This window comes from Stomoxys calcitrans, chromosome 1 (genome assembly GCF_963082655.1).
Source record: "Stomoxys calcitrans chromosome 1, idStoCalc2.1, whole genome shotgun sequence".
NCBI classification, from domain to species: Eukaryota; Metazoa; Arthropoda; class Insecta; order Diptera; family Muscidae; genus Stomoxys; species Stomoxys calcitrans.
This window is the reverse complement of record NC_081552.1, coordinates 258070745-258089699: the sequence shown is the minus strand read 5'-3', so window position 1 is coordinate 258089699 and position 18955 is coordinate 258070745. Positions and strand designations below refer to the sequence as shown.

Sequence of the window (18955 nt, the reverse complement as noted above, 5' to 3'; positions counted from 1 at the left end):
ATTTGTTTTTTTTTTTAAGGAAAAATTTTAATTTTTTTTATGAAAATTGTTTATACGAATAGTATTATTTTTTTTGGCAGCCAATAGCTCTTTTCTTTCAACACAGAAAAAAAATTTTACTTTTAGGGGTGTTGAACTATTGCCTTTCCCCTTAGACTAGCTTTTGCTTTTTTCTGTATGTGCTACTTTTTATCTGGGAGAAGACTTACTGGGCTGCTGCTGCTGTTAATAATGGTTGGCGAGTTTCGGGTCGACAAGGCCCATCATCAGCATTGTTTCTCCCCATTATTGTAATGTTGTTGTATACAAATAATTTATCAAAAAAGAAAAAAAATCAAACCAAGCCGTGTCACAAACAACAAAATCTCTGCTACACTTGTATATACTGCTGCTGCTCATCCCAAAACTAAGGGTGGTTTCTCGAACCCCTAAGACGCATCCACAATAAACGCTTTGGCTTTTCTGTTCTGACTTGATGGATATCCATGCCTACATACATAAATGCATGCATGCATGCATTCTTCCACTTGGAAAGGCACAAAAAAAGACACACAACATTTCTTGCCAAAATCGATGTTTATTCTAAAGCTTAAAACAAAACAAAAGATTGAAAAATCTGTGTCATATTTTTGGTGCTAACCGACCTTTCGTGTTTTTCATATTCCAGCATATACACTGAGAGAAATGCTAATTTTTTTTGAATGAAAAATTCAATTTGCTTTTAATATATCCTTTTTTTTTTTTTTTTTTTTTTGAATATATCCTTAAATTTTTTAGAAAATATTTGTAAGATAACTTTTTATTAAATTTTGAATATTGCATTTAATTGGTATCATATTTTCAAAAAGTTTCTTAGGAAAATTTTGTTCCATACACTACTAATAAAGTGGCCAACGGCCGATTCTATGATGCTGCCTTGCTATTTGATTTTAATAGCTCAGAAAATCAAAGAAATAATTTTCTCAAAATTGTTAAGAGTGAGATTTCTGGAAACTACTTTAGGGTTTTGTTGCTTTTAAAAGTTTTAAACTAAAAAAAAAAAAAATTTATATATATAGAGATAAGCCTACTACTTTTGACATAAGGGCCTGACGAGGGTCAGGCGTTAATGGGTTAATGCTATTTATATCCTATTCTAGTAAGACAGTATAGGGTATATAATGCACCTAAGCTCGGCATGTACCAGTAGTCGGCAGTTTTGTTTTGTAAACTGAAATTACTAACAATATGTAAAACTTTATATTAAAAAATAATTAAAAGCGTGCTAGGTTCGGCCGGGCCGAATCTTATATACCCTCGATATCTCTTTTTAGTTGTAGCTGTATTAAGTTATGGTCCGATTCGGACCATAATTGATTTGATTGTTGGAGACCATAGTTTAATTCATTGTGTAAAATTTCAGCCAGTTCGAATAAGAATTGCGCCCTTAAGGGGCTCAAGAAATAAAATAGAAAGATCGGAGAGATAGGAGCTGTATCGGGATATAAACCGATTCGGACAATATTTAACACGTATATTTAGTTTCATAAGAGAAGTCATTGTACAAACTTCAGCCAAATCGCCCTCTGGAGACTCAAGCAGTCAATATCCCAGATTGGTTTATATGGCAGCTATATCAGGTTATGGATCGATTTAAACCATATTTTGCTCAGTTATTAAAAGCCATAACAAAACACGTCATGCGAAATTTCAGCCAAATCGGATAAGAATTGTTACTTCTAGTGGCTCAAGATTCAATATCGGTTCATATGGCAGCTATATCAGGTTATAAACCGATTTAGCCCATACCCAGCACAGTTTTTGGAAGTCATACCAAAACACGTTGTGTTAAATTTCAGCCAAATCGGAAAGAAATTGCGCCCTCTTGACGCTCAAAAAGTCAAGATCCAAGATCGGTTTATAGGGCAGCTATATCAAAACATGAACCGATATGACCCATTTACAATCCCAACTGACCTACACTAATAAGAAGTATTCGTGCAAAATTTCAAGCGGCTAGCTTTGCTCTTTTGAAAGTTTGCGCGTTTTCGACAGACAGATGACACGGGGTGTCTGAGGAATATTTCGAGGAGTTACAAACAGAATGACGAAATTAGTATACCCCCATCCTATGGTGGAGGGTATAAAAATGGTCAATAAACTTCAATAATATCCTCGGCTCCCTTGTAAGCAAAAATAGTTAAGCTGAGTTTACAGTTTACGTCAGAATCTCGCTTTTAGTGAGAGGGTGTCAACTACCTCTTCTTAAGAAAAAAATTAGTACGAAAAATTCAATGTGACAAATGGATTTTGGAATAAATATGCAACTTTTTCGACTAAATCGTGCTATTATTTCATCGAATATACATCTCCCATCATTCGAAAATGGTCCTGATCGGATCATATTGTGATAAAGCTGCCATCTATCTCCCGTTTTAAGGGTTTGAGCTAATAAAAGGCTAATTTTTTCCCGATTTCGCTGAAATTTTAGTCAATGCGTTTTAGAGAGAGATAAAGACAGAGGGAGAAAGGTTGTGAAACTCTTTACATTCGCACCAAATATGATCCAGATAGGATCATATTAAGATATTCCTTTGAAATATTAACGTATTTTTTAATCGATTGGCTGGAAAATTGGATAGTATGGACCTTTCTACATCCTTTCTGAATAAGACCATATAGAATCTCAGTTGAATAAAGCTATTATATATAGATCGATCTGCGGATAAGAAATAAAATACCATAGATATTATGTTTGTGGCTATCCAATATCCCATGAGGGCTTATATATTCCTTTCGTTTTTTCTTGTTTTTTTTGTGTTATGTATGTATGTTAATAATGTGCAACTTTTGTTTTAAAATAAGTACCTCAATAATTTTCGTTTGATTCTCTTTCGAGACGAGCTCAATGATCGGAGATTTTCTTTGCAAAAGGAAAAGGAAAGCCAAAGATTGCAACACGCACCAACCACTATGGGACATATTGGCATATTAGGTGAAGGCTTCAAGGGCCGTATGTTGGTATGTTGTACTTATACCGAATTTATTGCAAAACGCCAATGATATAAATATCACATTAACCACACTTGACAACCCTGTCTATTAGCTATACTTTTCCCAATGCAAGTGTTTTTGTGTAATGGCAGATTTTTTTGTCTACACAATTACACTACTCCCATGGTATACAAACCATTCTATGCATCTGCTGAAAATTTTATTGATGGCTTCGAACGCTAGATAACGGCAACGGCTTTCGCTGTTGCTCCGTGTGCCCTGGTTCGAATCCCGGCCGGGCTCTTTTTTCATAAAATTAAAAATTTGTTGAATTGAATAAACTGAATTTATTTTTTTATAATTGCGTCTAAATTTTTTTTATAATTGCGTCAATTGAATTGAACATTTGTACCCGGAAGAAGGATAGATTGAATGAGGCAAAATCCTTAAACTGCCGACTACTGGTACACTTACCAGCGTCAAAACTGGAATCGAAGGTTAACTCGTCAAGGCTTCAATTGAATAGCAACAGTGTCTTTCTCTCTTTGTATCGTTAACACGTTATCTGCTGCTCTCTCTATATTATAGTCTTGAGTCTTTCTTCCGGTTTCCGATTGCTCAAATGTGCCCACACACATCTTTCCGTATCTTCTTCCTGCAGAATATCTCTAATGCTTGGTATTCTATTCTGCTTTCGGAATAGCCGCTGAAATTTTCAATTGTTTCGCGAGCTAAATTTGACAGCAATCCTATGTTTTTGCTTCCATAACAAAACACGTTTCTTTATCTCCACTCATTGTTTTCTCTATTTTATATACTTTTTCTCACATAACTATTGAAAAGCGAACCACTGAAACCAATAAAACAAACAAAAATGATGCCGGCGATAGTTTGAAGTGTTGCCACGATAATAGTTTTTTTTTGCAATTTTCCTCGCTATAAGCAGAGTACTACTTTTCCGCCTATTTTTAGCCCACGCTTCGCCGACGTTTTTTTTATATGGAGTTTGACAGCATTCCGCCTGAAACGCTGAACAGCTTACCCTACGTGTTGTTACTGTCTTCAGGGTTTCCCTGTACACTAAATTCCTAAATGCTAAAAGACACGCCTTGACATACGATGGGTTCCTTGATTGAAGCTTCTAGTACCTAAGTATGAATTTTAGTCGTACATATGCCCTTGTTGTCTATTCTGTCTGTTGCTTAAGCAGCTATTACACGGTATTTAACTTCCTTATAACATGTCACTTTTTGTATTCACGTGTAATTTTAAATGTTTGTCAAAAAAATTTGTTAATTTACATACGATTCATCATTTTTGCAATCCGACCTGATAGCAATCTATTTTATTTACGCTTAAAAATTTTTAAAGTTGTGAGAAAGCTGGTTAAATTATAAATTTGTAAAACCAATTTAATTTGGCATTACTTTCATTGGACTGACAACAAAAACAGCTGATTTCTTTATGTTGTTGTCAATAGAGCACGCTCTAATCGAAAAAATAACATATGCTATTTTGAGAAGTGATTTTCATTCAACTCTACATGAGCTAAATTTGAGATGCCATAAGGCTACTACATACCGTATAATAGCGCCTTTATAGACGACCAGCTTCCTTCAGTCACAAGGGGATATCATATGATTTTCACTACACTCAGACAAGTGCGACTCTTTGCTGCTATGAGGTAGCAATCAGGCAGAATCAATTGATTTTTAGTTCTGGATACACTGGATACGTGGGGGACAAAATAAAACTCAAAAATATATTCAGTGCAAGTCTGTTTGTTTGACATGAGGTTGCCACCTTGTCAAAACAATACGAAGAAATAAGTGAAAATATTTGAAAAATTTACAAAGTAATTTGCATAGAACTCAAATAGAATTCATTAAAATTTACTTTATTTTAAATAAAATTTTACTTATTATAGTAATACAAAAGCCATCGCGGCCAAAAACGGATTACTAAGAATACATTCCCAAATAGAAAAACGTATACCTACATGTATATACAAGCTTTATACATAACCAAATTCATATACGAGAATTCTGTGCGCGGTTTAAATTTTATACTGCCATTCACAATAGAGGTATATCTGCAGAAGGCCACACTTAATTTTGAAAACATATAATGGCAATCCTAAAGACCAATGTTCTACATAAGTCTACACTGGTAAATTAATCTAGAACAAAACAACTCATGAGAGAGAATTTGCTACGAATCAATAAATAAATTTAAACTGAAAAATTTAATCTAAGCTCATTAAAGCAAACTCGTGGTTGATCCTTTTAGTAGTAAATGTGAAAATAGAAAGAAGGTCTTTGGTCCAACTGTGGGAAAATTTTGCCACTATAAAGGAAATAATGGAATGGAAATGGAAAAAAAATTACACTCAGTACCACCACATTTCACCACCTTGACATCTTTAGTGCTAAAATAGTGCACTGCAAAGTACTGAAAAAAACAGGCCTAATATTGGCAACTCCGATCGCTAGTACGCCGAGGAGAATCTTTGCTCGATATCTCTGGCGACAGCCACGTGACCGGCCTATAGATGTCAAGGTGGTGAAATGTGGTGCTACTGAGTGCACGTTCTTTTCCATTTCCACTCCATTATGGATTTCCTTCATAGTGGCAAAATTTTCCCACATTTGGACCAAAGACCTTCTTTCTATTTTTACATTTATTACTAAAACGATCAACCAAAAGTTTACTTTAATGAGCTTAGATTAAATTTTTCAGTTTAAATTCATTTATTGGTTCGTAGCAAATTCTCTCTCATGAGTTGTTCCGTTTAAGCTGTCATTTTATGTCCTATTTTTTCCACATTGCAAGTGTAATATTTTTTCACCTACGCAAGTTCATTACTTTGCATTCTAATTTGATTGTCCATGGGAGTCTTTTTTGTTTGAAATAATTTGTTGCTGCAATTGTTACAAAAATTTTCTCTATATGTTTTCCTCTCTTTCTCTTAATCTATTTGCAGTGCCTTTTATTACTGTAAGGAGAAATAGAATAACGTCTGCCTTAGCATTTTTCATCACCACCACTACCACCACCACACCTCCACCACCACCACTACCGCCAATACCACAACCACTAAAATCAGCAGCCACAATCATCTACAACGAATCCCTATCAAAGGAAAACAGAGAACAAAGCATAAAAAATCTGCAGCGGAAAAGGACGACGACAAGGCGGAGGAACAGGCTGAAAAAGAAAAATGTCAACACTATCGTTACGTATACAACTGGAAGGTGGTCGAGTAACGAAGACCATACAATTCCATCCCAATACCACAGTATTCGATGCCTGCAAAATAATCCGAGATAAATTTGCTGAAGCTGTTCAGGGACAACGTAAGTAGCAAAAACACACCAAACAATAGTCACCTGCAACAGTAATTTCGAGTAGGTAGTCAATGCGAGTGGCTGGCACAAATTGGCCAACAAAAAGCGACTAGCTCTAATGGTAGAATAACAATATAAATCAATATTTGTACAATGATTTCAAGATGATGATGATGATAATTGATTTTTTTCTATCCTCTCTTTCTATCAATCTTCATTATTGTCCACCCCACCACCCTTTTCTGATGATGACCAATGCATGCAGCTAGCGAATATGGCCTTTTTATCTCGGATGAACAAAATCAACAGGGTGTATGGTTGGAAAATGGCCGTACCTTAGGCTATTACATTCTTCACAATCAGGATACATTGGAATACAGACGCAAATTGCGTACTCTGCGAGTTCGTATGTTGGATGGTGCTGTAAAAACAATCTTGGTCGATGACTCCCAGCCAGTCTCGCAACTAATGGTTGTGATTTGTACAAAAATTGGTATAACCAATCATGAGGAATATGGTCTGGTACGTGAGGATACCGAATCGCAAAATGAAAATTTGCCCGATAACAAATTTGGCACCTTGACTCTAAGGCGTAAATTCACTGAAAAAGATCGTGATGCCAAAATGGAGAGTTTACGCAAAAAACTAAAAACTGATGACAGTAAGTTGTAACAAAACTATTATTATTTTCTTTAAAAGAATTCAAATTAGAAAAAATATACCATCGGGTTGGAGAAAAAGTTATTCATTATTTTCGTTGCTTTCCATCATTTCAGTAAACTGGGTCGATGTGGGCAAAACCTTGCGTGAACAAGGTATAGATGAATCGGAAACGGTGTTGCTGCGTCGCCGTTTCTTCTTCTCCGATCAAAACATTGACTCCAGAGATCCCGTACAATTGAACTTATTGTATGTACAGGCTCGAGATACTATTTTGGATGGCACACACCCGGTTACACAAGAAAAAGGTAGGTTGAGAGCATCAATCAATGCATAATGGAAAAATTTTGTCAGAGGAATACAAGACAAAAATCTATAACTTGATTTATTTGTATATCCACCATCATCACCAAATATTTATCTCCAGTCCGCCGGTAAATATTACTCTTCGTTAAATATTAAATATTGACTCGATCGTCGTAGAATTAGAGCTGGCAAAATATCGATGGCACTATCGATATTTTACTTTTTGTCGGAATTTCGATTGCTATTTTTCCTATCGATATAATTGCCAAAGTTAATTTTTATGCCACCGTGGCGCAGAGGTTAGCATGTCCGCCTATGACGCTGAACGCCTGGGTTCGAATCCTGGCATCATCAGAAAAAAATTTTCAGCGGTAGTTTTCCCCTCCTAATCCTGGCGACAATTGTGAGGTACTATGCCATGTAAAACTTCTCTCCAAAGAGGTGTCGCACTGCGACACGCCGTTCGGACTGGGTTATAAAAAGGAGGACCCTTATCATTGAGCTTAAACTTGAATCGGATTGCACTCATTGATATGTGAGATGTTTGCCCCTGTTCCTTAGTGGATTAACCGTCACAACTATTTTAAATAGGGTCCAAATCAAAACATATGTGGATATAGTAGTCCTATAGACCGATCATCCGACTAATCGTACTTGAAGCTCATGAAAGTTTTATTATACCCACCACCGTAGGATAGGGAGTATATCCACCATAGTCATTCCGTTTGAAACACATCGAAATATCAATTTCCGACTCTACAAAGTATACATATATATTTCGGATCGTCGTAAAATTCTAAGACGATTTAACGATGTCCGTGTGTCTCCGTCCGTCTGTTGTAATCAGTCTACAGCCTTCAAAAATTAAGATATTGAGTTGAAATTTGGCACAGATACGTCTTTTTGATGCACGCTGGTTAAGTTCTCGAACGAATATTAGAATATAGGTGCTATAGAGACCAATATACCAATCTCTTTATATAGCTCGAAGATTCTTAATTGTTTTTATTCAATCACTAAAAAATTGATAATAATGACTGTTCCTCATTGCTCTGAAATATGATAAACAAATCGACCTTTCGAAACACTTATTGAGCCAACAAAAGGGAGAAAAAAGTTGGGTATAAAAAAGAAGGTCCCTTATTGATTTAAAACTTTGAATCATATAGCGGAGACGCTATAATGATTCAAAGTTTTAAGTTTCCATCAATAAGAAGTATACAATATGAGAAATTTCAAGCGAATAGCTTTGTTGGGTTAGAATATCAGAACGGCCAAGAATATACATGTTCGTATAAAGGTCGTAGGCTCGAAATTTTAAGGTGTTACTTGCGGAATGACGACATTAGTTAACCCCCATCCTATGAGGGTAGGTAAGGAAATCATTAAGAGTCCTTATTTTTGTTGAAATTTATAGCAGCTTTTATTTCATATTCTTACAGTGACTTTAAACTGTATAGCAACATAATTTTTAAATATATTTTCTTTTTATCTTTCATTTAGCTTGTGAATTTGCTGGCATACAGGTTCACATACAATTTGGACCACATAACGAAGCTAAACATAAACCTGGATTTCTAGAGTAAGCCCCGCATATCTTAGCCTGAAGTCTTATTTTAATTTTTTTTTTATTATAGTTTAAAGGACTTCTTACCCCAATCTTATGTTCGTGTAAAAAACATCGAAAAGAAAGTCTTTGCCGAACACAAAAAACATGTTGATCTCTCGGAAATTGATGCCAAGGTCTTGTACACCAAAACCGCTCGTGAATTGCCTACATATGGTGTAACCTTCTTTTTGGTTAAAGAAAAAATGAGTGGTAAAAACAAGTTAGTTCCACGTTTGTTGGGTGTCACCAAGGACTCAGTATTACGCTTGGATGAACGTACCAAAGAAATTTTGGTTTCTTGGCCCTTGACCACCGTTCGTCGTTGGGGTGCCTCACCCAATACCTTTACGTTGGATTTCGGTGATTATGCTAATCAATATTATTCAGTACAAACCACGGAGGCCGAACAAATTGTCCAATTGATTGCCGGCTATATTGATATCATCCTTAAGAAGAAACAAACTAAGGATCATTTCGGCATTGAAGGAGACGAGGGATCAACCATGGTTGAAGAATCTGTGGCACCTTCCAAGTAAGTTTTATTTATTTATTTTTTTTTTGTTTATTGCAGCGATGTCAAATTTTTACACATAATTGGGTTTGTTGCTCTGTATACCACCTCATGTAGAATAACAAATCACAAAAAAATTTATTTCCATTGCCCTCCAGCATTATTATTTTACGAGTTGAGATCAATGGACAGGGAAGCGGCAGTGTTTCAAGCTTAATGACCATGATAAGTATATTTGAAAGAAAGATTTAATTTTTGGAAATTGTTTGTTATTAGCTTAGCCTGCTTCTGTTTTGATCAAGCAATAGTGGCAAACTTCTCACATATCACTTAGTGCTGTCCGATTCAAGTTAAAGCTCAATGTTATGGGGTCTCCTTTTTATAGCCGAGTCCGAATAGCGTGCCGCAGTGCGGCACCTCTTTGGAAGAAGTTTTTACATGGCATGATACCTCACAAATGTTGCCAACATTAAGGTTGGTATTAAGTGCGTTCATTCTGGAAAGTTTTCACAAAATCCTCAAAAAGCGCTTTTTGTATTAAAAATACACATTGGCAACCCTTCCATCATATGTTTTACCACCAGCATTTTTGGCAAATTGTGTTGTTTGCGTAGTGTTATCACACAAAATAAAAGTGGAAGAGCTGTATTTGCTAGCAATTGTTATTCAATCAAAAGACAATGAATGAAAATGCAACGAAAATTCTTTTTTTAAAATGTTGGCTCAAATTGAAAAACGTTTCGTGCACACTTTTAATGACTAACGAATTTCCACTCTATGAAGAGCTTAAAACCGCAAATTAAAATGTTTTCACGGATTTTTTTCATTTTTTTGTGGTATAACCACCGGATTCGAACCCAGACGTTCAGCATCATAGGCGGTCATGCTTACCTCTGAAAAAAAAAAATAAATAAAAACTAAAGGTTGGGCCTAAGACAGCTGATCTGTTCCTGTTTACTATTTATTTTCTTTTCGTATTAGGCTGCAAGGAGAAACCCATAAACATAGGCTGGCAGCACGTCAGCTGCTCATTGTAGGAAGGGTCATCTTTGAATATTCGAAAAGTTCGCACAAAAGTCGGTTTGTCTTAAAAAGGTCATACAAAAAGTTAAGTAGTCGCATTTAACATTTTATAAAAACAAATAAGTAAAGTGAAGAAAAGTCCATTTTAGTATGAAAGGAATGAGAACAAAATAATTTTAAAGATTCCATGTCCAAGTCCGATGAGCTATAATTTAATAATCCCTAGACTAAATAAAACTGCGGTTTCAAACTTCAAGATAATGATTACATCTTGCATGAGAACCTTCTATGAGTGCCAAAAAACACTACCTGGGACTTGAACATCAGCAAACATTCGGAAGAATATACCGTACCGAAAGAGGTTTCAAACAAGGACACATTTAGCTCTTTGCCATGAGAAAAATTTAAATAATCTGCTTATGTTTACTGGGCTTTATAAGAATAGAAGACGTTGCTATTGCGAGAAAGTCACGCAAATGAACGACTGGAGGTTTACACAGACACAAAAGACCGAAATATAGAGCGGAGATTGATATCTCGAAAAGCAGTTTGAAAGCAAAGAAGTAGAAATGCACGAGACAGGCAAGCTTTGGGATTATATCTTCGTTTAATTAAAAATAATTTTCGCACACTTAAGCAAAAAGTGTAAATTTCCAAAGGACGCACAACTCTAAAAAGGTCGATAATTCTGACTTTAGTCGCACATTGGTAAACCTGATTAAAGGCATTCGAAACATGGTTTTCGATGACAGCCGATATCTCTCTGTTTTATATAAGGAGATTTGATGCTCCACTGAGTTTCCCCTTACTTTTTCTTTACATAGAGCAAAACAAAAACAGGCATTACTGGGAGTACTCACCCTATATTAGTTAAGTTTTCCATCTTAGTGAATTAAATTAAGTTATGAACTTTCTTTTTAATTTATTTATTAATTTTTTCAGAGCTACGTTTTTGCAACATGAAACGAATAAAATTGGAAAGATCACTACAGATTCTTTTGCTCATCAAGGCATGATGAGGGCGGACGACGGTAAGTCACAGTCATTGTTTTAGCAACACTTGCACTTTTGTTTAAGCAAAGCTTGTCTTTATCCAAGTCTAAACCAAGCACTTTTTGTGTTAACAAATATTAAATTTGCTTTTTTGAGGCTTTGTTTTCTAAGAACAGATCTTTTCCAGAAAATTTTCCCGAGGTCAGTTACGAAAGTCAAAATATAATGCACTATGTAAATGGGCAAAGTTGTAAAAACTTGAAACTTTAATAGTTTAAAATGCACTGAAAAGGATAAACAACAAAATTAGCATATCAATGAAAAACCATAACGGAACATATCAATGAAAAAAACAAAACAGAATATTTGCCATTACACAAAAACAAATGCATTGGGAAAAGTACAGGTAATAGACAGGGTTGCCCAGCGTGGTTAATGTGGTTATTTGTATTGTATCATAGAGGCGTTTTAGCAACTAATACGATTCAAATAGAACATACAAACGCACGGCTCTTTAAGCCTTCACACCTAATATGGCTGATGAGTAATTGTAACCAAATTACGAAACGCGTCCCATAGTGGTTAGTGTGTGTTGCAATCTCTGGCTTTCGTTTTTCACTGGGAAAGAAAATCTCCGATCATTGAGCTCGTCTCGAAAGAGAAACAAACAAAAATTAGAAAAAACTTAACATTCGAATTGAAAGTAAAAGTTGGTAAATGTGTTGCGGGGTTAAAGAAAGATACCATTGGTTTTCACTTTTGAAGTTTTTTATACCCAACACCAAAGGATGGGGGACTTTAGTCATTTTGCCATTCCGTTTGCAACACATCGAAATATCCATTTCCGACCATATAAAGTATATATATTCTTGATCAGCGTAAAAATCTAGCCATGTCCGTCCGTCTGTCTGTTGAAATCACGCTACAGTCTTTAAAAATAGAGATATTGAGCTGAAACTTTGCAAGATTCTTTTTTGTCCATGAGCAGGTTAAGTTCGAAGATGAGCTATATCGGACTATATCTTAATATAGCCCCCATATAGCCGATCTGCCGATTTAGGGTCTAGGTCTCATAAAAGCCACATTTATTATCCGATTTTGCTGAAATTTGGACAGTGAGTTGCGTTAGGCCCTTCGACATCCTTCTTCAATTTGGCTCAGATCAGTCCAGATTTGGATATAACTGTCATATAGACCAATCTGACGATTTGAGGTCTTAGGCCCATAAAAGCCACATTTATTATCACAGATCGTTTCAGATTTGGATATAGCTGCCATATATATCGATATTTCGATTTAAGGTCATGGCCTCATAAAATGCGCATTTATAATCCGATTTCAAAGAAATTTTACGCAGTGTAAAAAATGTTATAAACGCTAAGTTATACAGCCATTTTTGCAGGAAAAGCTGTTCTTTTATTTTTTTGCTTTTCTTCTTTTCTCTTTTTTGTTTTTAATACTTCTTTTTTTATTTTTTTTTAAATTTTCGTTTTTGTATATATATTTGAAATTTTTAGGCGAAAAATCATACACCCAAGGCGAATTACAAACTGTTCAATACGGTGCCTTTGTTGGGCAAGTCAATCATGCCCATCAACCTCCCACGGTAAGTAAGCACTGCCTCGTTGTTTTATGTTCAAATCCTCTCTCATAGTTTTGTTATTATTTACATATATCGCTATAAGAGACTTCTAATGTTTTGTTGCCATTTAAATTTTCGCAATTTTAATTTTTTTCACTTCAAATGCATTATACAATATTGTGAAAATGTCAAAAATATTGATTTAAATTTTCCAAAATTCTTTTTTTTCTCAAAAAACGCTGCTATTTAAAAAAAAATAAACGAAAATAAATTTATAGACAAGATTTCAAAGTTTCACAAAGTAGGTTTTCTCAAAGATCAGAAAAATTCCAAGAAAAATTCCCAATTTTTAAAAGGGTTACAAGCTAACATGCAAAATTTGATGTTTATTTCAGTCTAAGGAAGTACGCATTAGTTCTGTGAATCTTACTGAACCCCAAAGAGCGTTGCTAGGTTATATATCAGCTGGCCAAGAAGTTTTATCGCGTGCCGACGAAGAGCTCAGAACAAAGGTATGCGTCAAAAAATTACCAATGTCAAGATGAAATCTAATATTTTTTTCGTTTTCCAATTAGGCTCAAATTCAAGAATTGGGCAATGATTTACGATCCATTGAATGGCGTGAAAATACTTTGGATACCTCGAAACAAGCTGTCACTAGTCATGTGGCCACCATGAGCGCTGCCACTGCTCAGATTATTACCGCCACACATACCGATGAGGTTGATACCGAGGCTATTTCTGCTTCTGTGTCCCAAATAGCCCAGACCATACCACAAGTGACAAAGGAGGTTCGCTTGATTGCCGCTCTCATGGAAGATGACAGTAGCGGTGACAAACTTTTGGAAGCCGCTCGCAATTTATGTAGCGTTTTCAGTGATCTTTTGAAGGCCGCTGAACCTGAAAGCAAGGAACCACAACAAAATCTATTCAATGCCGCCAGCCGTGTGGGTGAGGCTACTACCTATGTCTTAAGCACCATAGCCGAAGAGGATGTTCCCGAAAATAGAGATTTACAAGATATGCTCTTGTCTTTGGCAAAGGCTGTTGCCAATACTACGGCGGCTTTGGTTCTTCGGGCTAAGTCAATTGCAGCCAGTTGTGAAGATGTTGAATCACGTAATCGTGTCATAGGAGCAGCCAGTCAGTGTGCTTTGGCCACCAGTCAATTGGTTGCCTGTGCCAAGGTAGTTGCTCCCACTTTACACAATGCCGCTTGTCGCGAACAACTGGAAGGGGCGGCACGTAATGTTGCCAGAGCTGTCAATAGTCTATGCGAAGTATGCCATGAGACCACCAATGATCCCCAATTGAAGAATGACTTATTGGCCGCGGCTCGTGATGTCTCCAAGAGTCTTAGCGATATGTTAGAACACGTCAAATTAAGTTCAAGAGAATACGCTAATCGCAGCAGCCAAGAAATGAGCCCCGTTGAAAATGTCATCATCAGCACTGACATTTTGGTATCTTCGCATGATCCCCAGGAAATGGTGCGCCATGCCAAAACATTGGGTCAAGCTACGGCCCAACTTATTCAGAGCATTAAGGGTGAGGCGGATCAACAGCAAGATGCCGATGTCCAAAGACGTCTTTTGTCTGCTGCCAAACAATTGGCCGATGCCACTGCTAAGCTTGTGGAAGCCGCCCGTTTATGCGCAGTGCATCCTCATGATACTGACAATCAAAATGCCTTAAGGAAAGCCGCCGAAGAGTTGCGGGAAATAACCACCAGCACTGCCAATACCCCAGCTATTAAGCGTAACTTGATACGTCGCTTGGAATACTGCTCCAAACAGGCTGCCTCTGCTGCCACTCAATGCATATCTGCGGCCCAAAATGCCGTCCAGCATAGCGATGACCATCAAACCAAAGAGTCGTTACTGCAAGACTGTAAGCGTGCTGCTGATACTATTCCTCGATTGGTCACCGCTGTCAAAACCACACGCAGCAGTCCAGATGACTATAACGCCCAGTTTAATTTGATTGAAGCTGCCGAGCAATTTATTGAACCCGCTATCCAGGTTTCGCGTTCTGCCCGTGCTCTACAGCCCACAGTTACCGATATCCCGGCTGCAACCCAACTATCCAAGAGTGCCTTATATTTGGGTCAAACCGTCTCTGAATTGAATTCAGCAGCTTTGAGAGCCCGTGAAGCTTGTGGCGGCCAAGAGTTGCAGTCCGCCTTGGAAGCTGTTCGTAATTTGCACAATGTGCTCGAAGACACCCGCAATGCTGCGCAAAGTGGTACCATTCGCCCACTTCCCGGCGAGACAGTAGAGAATACTGCCCAACAGTTGCGTGTTTCCACCAAGAATGTTGGTATTGCTTTAAGCCGTTTGATTTCATCCGTGTTGTCGGGACAACGCATGTATGCTGGTATAGCGGGCAGAGATACAGCTTTGGCTTTAGGTGATTTCACTAAAAGCGTCCATGGAGTGGCTGCCACTACCAACAATGCAGCCGTTATCGATTGTGCCGATGAAGTAGTGTTGAGTTCTGCCCGTCTCATTGAAGAGGCCCAGAAAACTTTGCAAAATATGGGTGATCACACTGCCTTGACTCAAGCAGGACGTGAGGTTACTGAAGCCTTGTCCAAAACTGTCGACTGTATTCCTGGCCAACGGGAGGTCGATCAAGCTTTACGCAATGTGAGCGAGTTGAGTGAAATTCTTTCAATGAGCGAATTCCCACCATCCAACCGTAGCTACACAACTTTACAAAGCGAACTGAAGCAGGTGTCAGAAAGCCTAAGTGCAGCTGGTGGTCAAATCGTCCAGGCTTATAATAGTCCCGCCAAATTGGCCGAAACCAGCAACAATTTTGCTGCCAATTACAGAGATTTGCTCTCGGTGTCAATGGAAATGGCTGGACAAAATCCCGAGGAAGTTGTGCGCTCCGAAATGATTGATTGCCTGCGTAATGTTTCAACCCAATCTTGTTCTCTGCTCTCTACGGCCAAATCAATTGCCGGCGATCCTGGCCAACCCAATGCCAAGAACCTTTTGCATGCTGCTGCTCGCAGTGTTACCGAAAGCATTAATAAATTGGTCGATGCCAGCATACAATCCGCTCCTGGACAAAAGGAATGTGATAATGCCACTCGCAACATCGAGGCCTTGAGGGTAATGTTGGACTATCCCCACGAGCCTGTTAACGATCAGGGCTATTTCGATTGTGTGGAAGCTGCCACAGGCAAGTCTCGCAATTTGGGCTATGCCTTCTCCGAAATGATCAACAATGCGAAACAATCCAATCACGCTGAATTTGCCAAGTCAGTGAATAGTGTTTCGGAATCCATACGCGGTCTGATAGAATCATCGGCTCAGGCCGCCTATTTAATCGGCGTCTCCCATCCCAGCAGCACCGCTGGACGTCCCGGAATTATTGACCAGGCCCAGTTGACATGGGCCTACCAAGGTATTCGCCAACATTGCGACGTCGTTAGCAGCCCTCAATCAACTAAGCAACAGAAGATTTCTGCCCTGACTGTAATTGCCAAGCACACCAGCTACTTGTGCTCCATATGCCGTCAAGCCAGCATGAACACCAATAATCCTTCGGCCAAAAATGAATTTATTGTATTGGCCAAACAAGTTGCCACTGCCACTTCCAATTTGGTACAAGAAATAAAAGCCATCGAAGATGACCCCTCGCAGCCTTCCGGTGCTCGCCTGGTGGAACCTTTGTTAGAATCCGTAAAGGCTGTGCGTCAATATGCCTCTAGTCCTGATTTTATATCGGTTCCAGCTAAAATTTCCGCCGAGGGAAGAAAGGCCCAAGATCCTGTATTGAATGCTGGTAAAGGCGTAATAGATGGTGTAATTGAAATGGTACAAGCTGCCAAGTCTTTGGCTCTTTCGCCCAATGATCCACCAGTATGGCAGAAACTATCCAATGCCTCGACTCCGGTTTCGGAATCTGTAAAACGTTTGGTTGATAATATCAGAGAAAAGGCGCCTGGCCAGGCCCAATGCGATCAAGTTTTGCAAACTTTGGGCACCTGTATGCGTGAGTTGGACACTTGTGCCATGGCTGTAAATGCCCAGGGCCTTTCCCAAAGACGAGATAATAATTTGCACGGTTTTTCGGGTCAGACGTTAAATTCTGCTGCCGAACTTTTGGACAAACTGGAACCAATCCGTTTGGCTGGCAAAAACAATGCTGAACAATTGGGTCATGCTGTGGGAGAAATTTCACGATATGTTGTGCCCATGGTGAATGGTGGTATTGGAGCATGCACCCACATTGTCCACAGCAATCAGCAGATGAGTTTGATCAATCAGACTAAATCGGTGGTAGAAAGTGCCCAACAATTGGTACAAGCCGCAAAGGAATCTGCTGGAAATCCTCGTGCCACACATGCCCATCCCAAATTAGACGAAGCCATAGAAAATACAAGAGAAGCTATACAAGAATTAACCCAAACTGTGGAGAAAATCAATGCAGAGACCGGAGTTGTGACTGGCCTCATGGAGCAGGTGAACCGTGCCATAACCCGTCTCACCGATAAACGTCAATCGTTGTTGAATGCCTCATATTCGGATTCATTTGTGGATTACCAAACACGCATGGTACAAACAGCCAAGGAAATTGCCCGCCTGGCCAATGAGACAAATGCCAAATCCGCCATTGAACCCCAGCTTATGCCACAAATGGCCATGGAAATGGCCAAACAATATACGCAACTAACTCAGGATTCGGTGGGGGCTTCAACCACCACTACTTCACCCGATGTTGCAATGCGTATACGCACCACTGTCATTGATTTGGGACGCTCTGTGGGCTCTATGATTAAATCGAGTGCTGGTGGCGCTCGTCCAGGTGATGCCGTGCATCAAAATGAGATTGCCCGCAATGCGCGTGAGGTGTGCGAAAAGGTTGCCCAAATATTGGCTGCCTTGCAAGCTGGTTCTCGTGGCACACAGGCATGCATCAATGCTGCTCACACAATTTCGGGCATTATTGGCGATTTGGATACCACAATTATGTTTGCCACAGCTGGTACTTTGCATTCGGATCGTGATAGTAGTTTTGCCGATCACCGCGAGCATATATTGCAAACGGCCAAAGCTTTGGTAGAGGATACCAAGGTGCTGGTGACAGGAGCTGCGGGAACACAAGATCAATTGGCCAATGCAGCACAGAACGCTGTAACAACGATAGGTGGGTAAAATCTACACATAATTCTTATGAAAACTTTGATGTTTTTGATTTTTGTCCATTTTTAAACTTTTTTGGAAATTATCTCTCTTTTTGAAATTCTAGTGCAATTGGCGGAAGCTGTTAAATTGGGTGCCTGTTCTTTGGGCTCATCCCAACCCGATTCCCAGGTTATGGTTATCAATGCCGTTAAGGATGTAGCCTCGGCTTTGGGCGATCTTATTAATGCTACCAAGTTGGCCTCTGGCAAACCCATAAACGATCCCTCCATGCAAGATTTGAAAGAAAGCGCTAGGGTAAGTTGTCCATAGTCTTATTACCATCCCTCCCCAAAATAATTATTTTCCATAGAAAAGGGATTTAAGTTCATATTGAATCGCATATCCCTTTTTGTACTGACAACAAAACAAAGCTTAACAAACTACTTAAGTGTAACGCTTTAAATGTCGTGAACTTTTTCTTCACCTCCTTTAGTACATCACCAAAGGATAACTGAAAAATTGTTCTTGTAGAAATTATGCGCAATTTTAAACAATCTCTGATGGTGAAACAAATGGAAAAAATAATGGTGTTTTGCACTTTACCACACTACTCTTGCCTACAAACAATTTTGATCTAAGCTCTTGCTTTTCCGCTCATTTTCTACACCAAATAAAGGAATCATTTCAGTGGAAAAGCCCCATTCCAAACCAAAAAAAAAAAAATATATGTATATGTCTATCACAAACGTACAAAAAGAGGAATTCAAAACACTAATTTGTTGTTGTCGTTGTAAAAAAGATCATGCAATA

General features: G+C 38.3%; 1 protein-coding gene across 6 annotated transcripts in view; it reads left to right on the top strand.

The window, feature by feature from the left end:
* The window catches only part of LOC106084433 (talin-2), a 96351-nt gene that overhangs the window by 61863 nt on the left and 15533 nt on the right, over positions 1–18955 (top strand). For 5 of the 6 annotated variants that reach the window (XM_059361661.1, XM_059361667.1, XM_059361655.1 and 2 more), the window contains 10 exons: positions 5957–6329; positions 6586–6981; positions 7097–7288; positions 8790–8868; positions 8924–9427; positions 11372–11460; positions 12940–13028; positions 13400–13516; positions 13580–18167; positions 18270–18460. In XM_059361661.1, coding sequence (XP_059217644.1) covers positions 6194–6329; positions 6586–6981; positions 7097–7288; positions 8790–8868; positions 8924–9427; positions 11372–11460; positions 12940–13028; positions 13400–13516; positions 13580–18167; positions 18270–18460 — 6381 coding nt within the window. In that variant the 5' untranslated portion in view covers positions 5957–6193. Of the gene's footprint in view, positions 1–5956; positions 6330–6585; positions 6982–7096; positions 7289–8789; positions 8869–8923; positions 9428–11371; positions 11461–12939; positions 13029–13282; positions 13306–13399; positions 13517–13579; positions 18168–18269; positions 18461–18955 lie in introns of those variants that run through there. The other variant, XM_059361675.1, reaches the window with a different exon arrangement.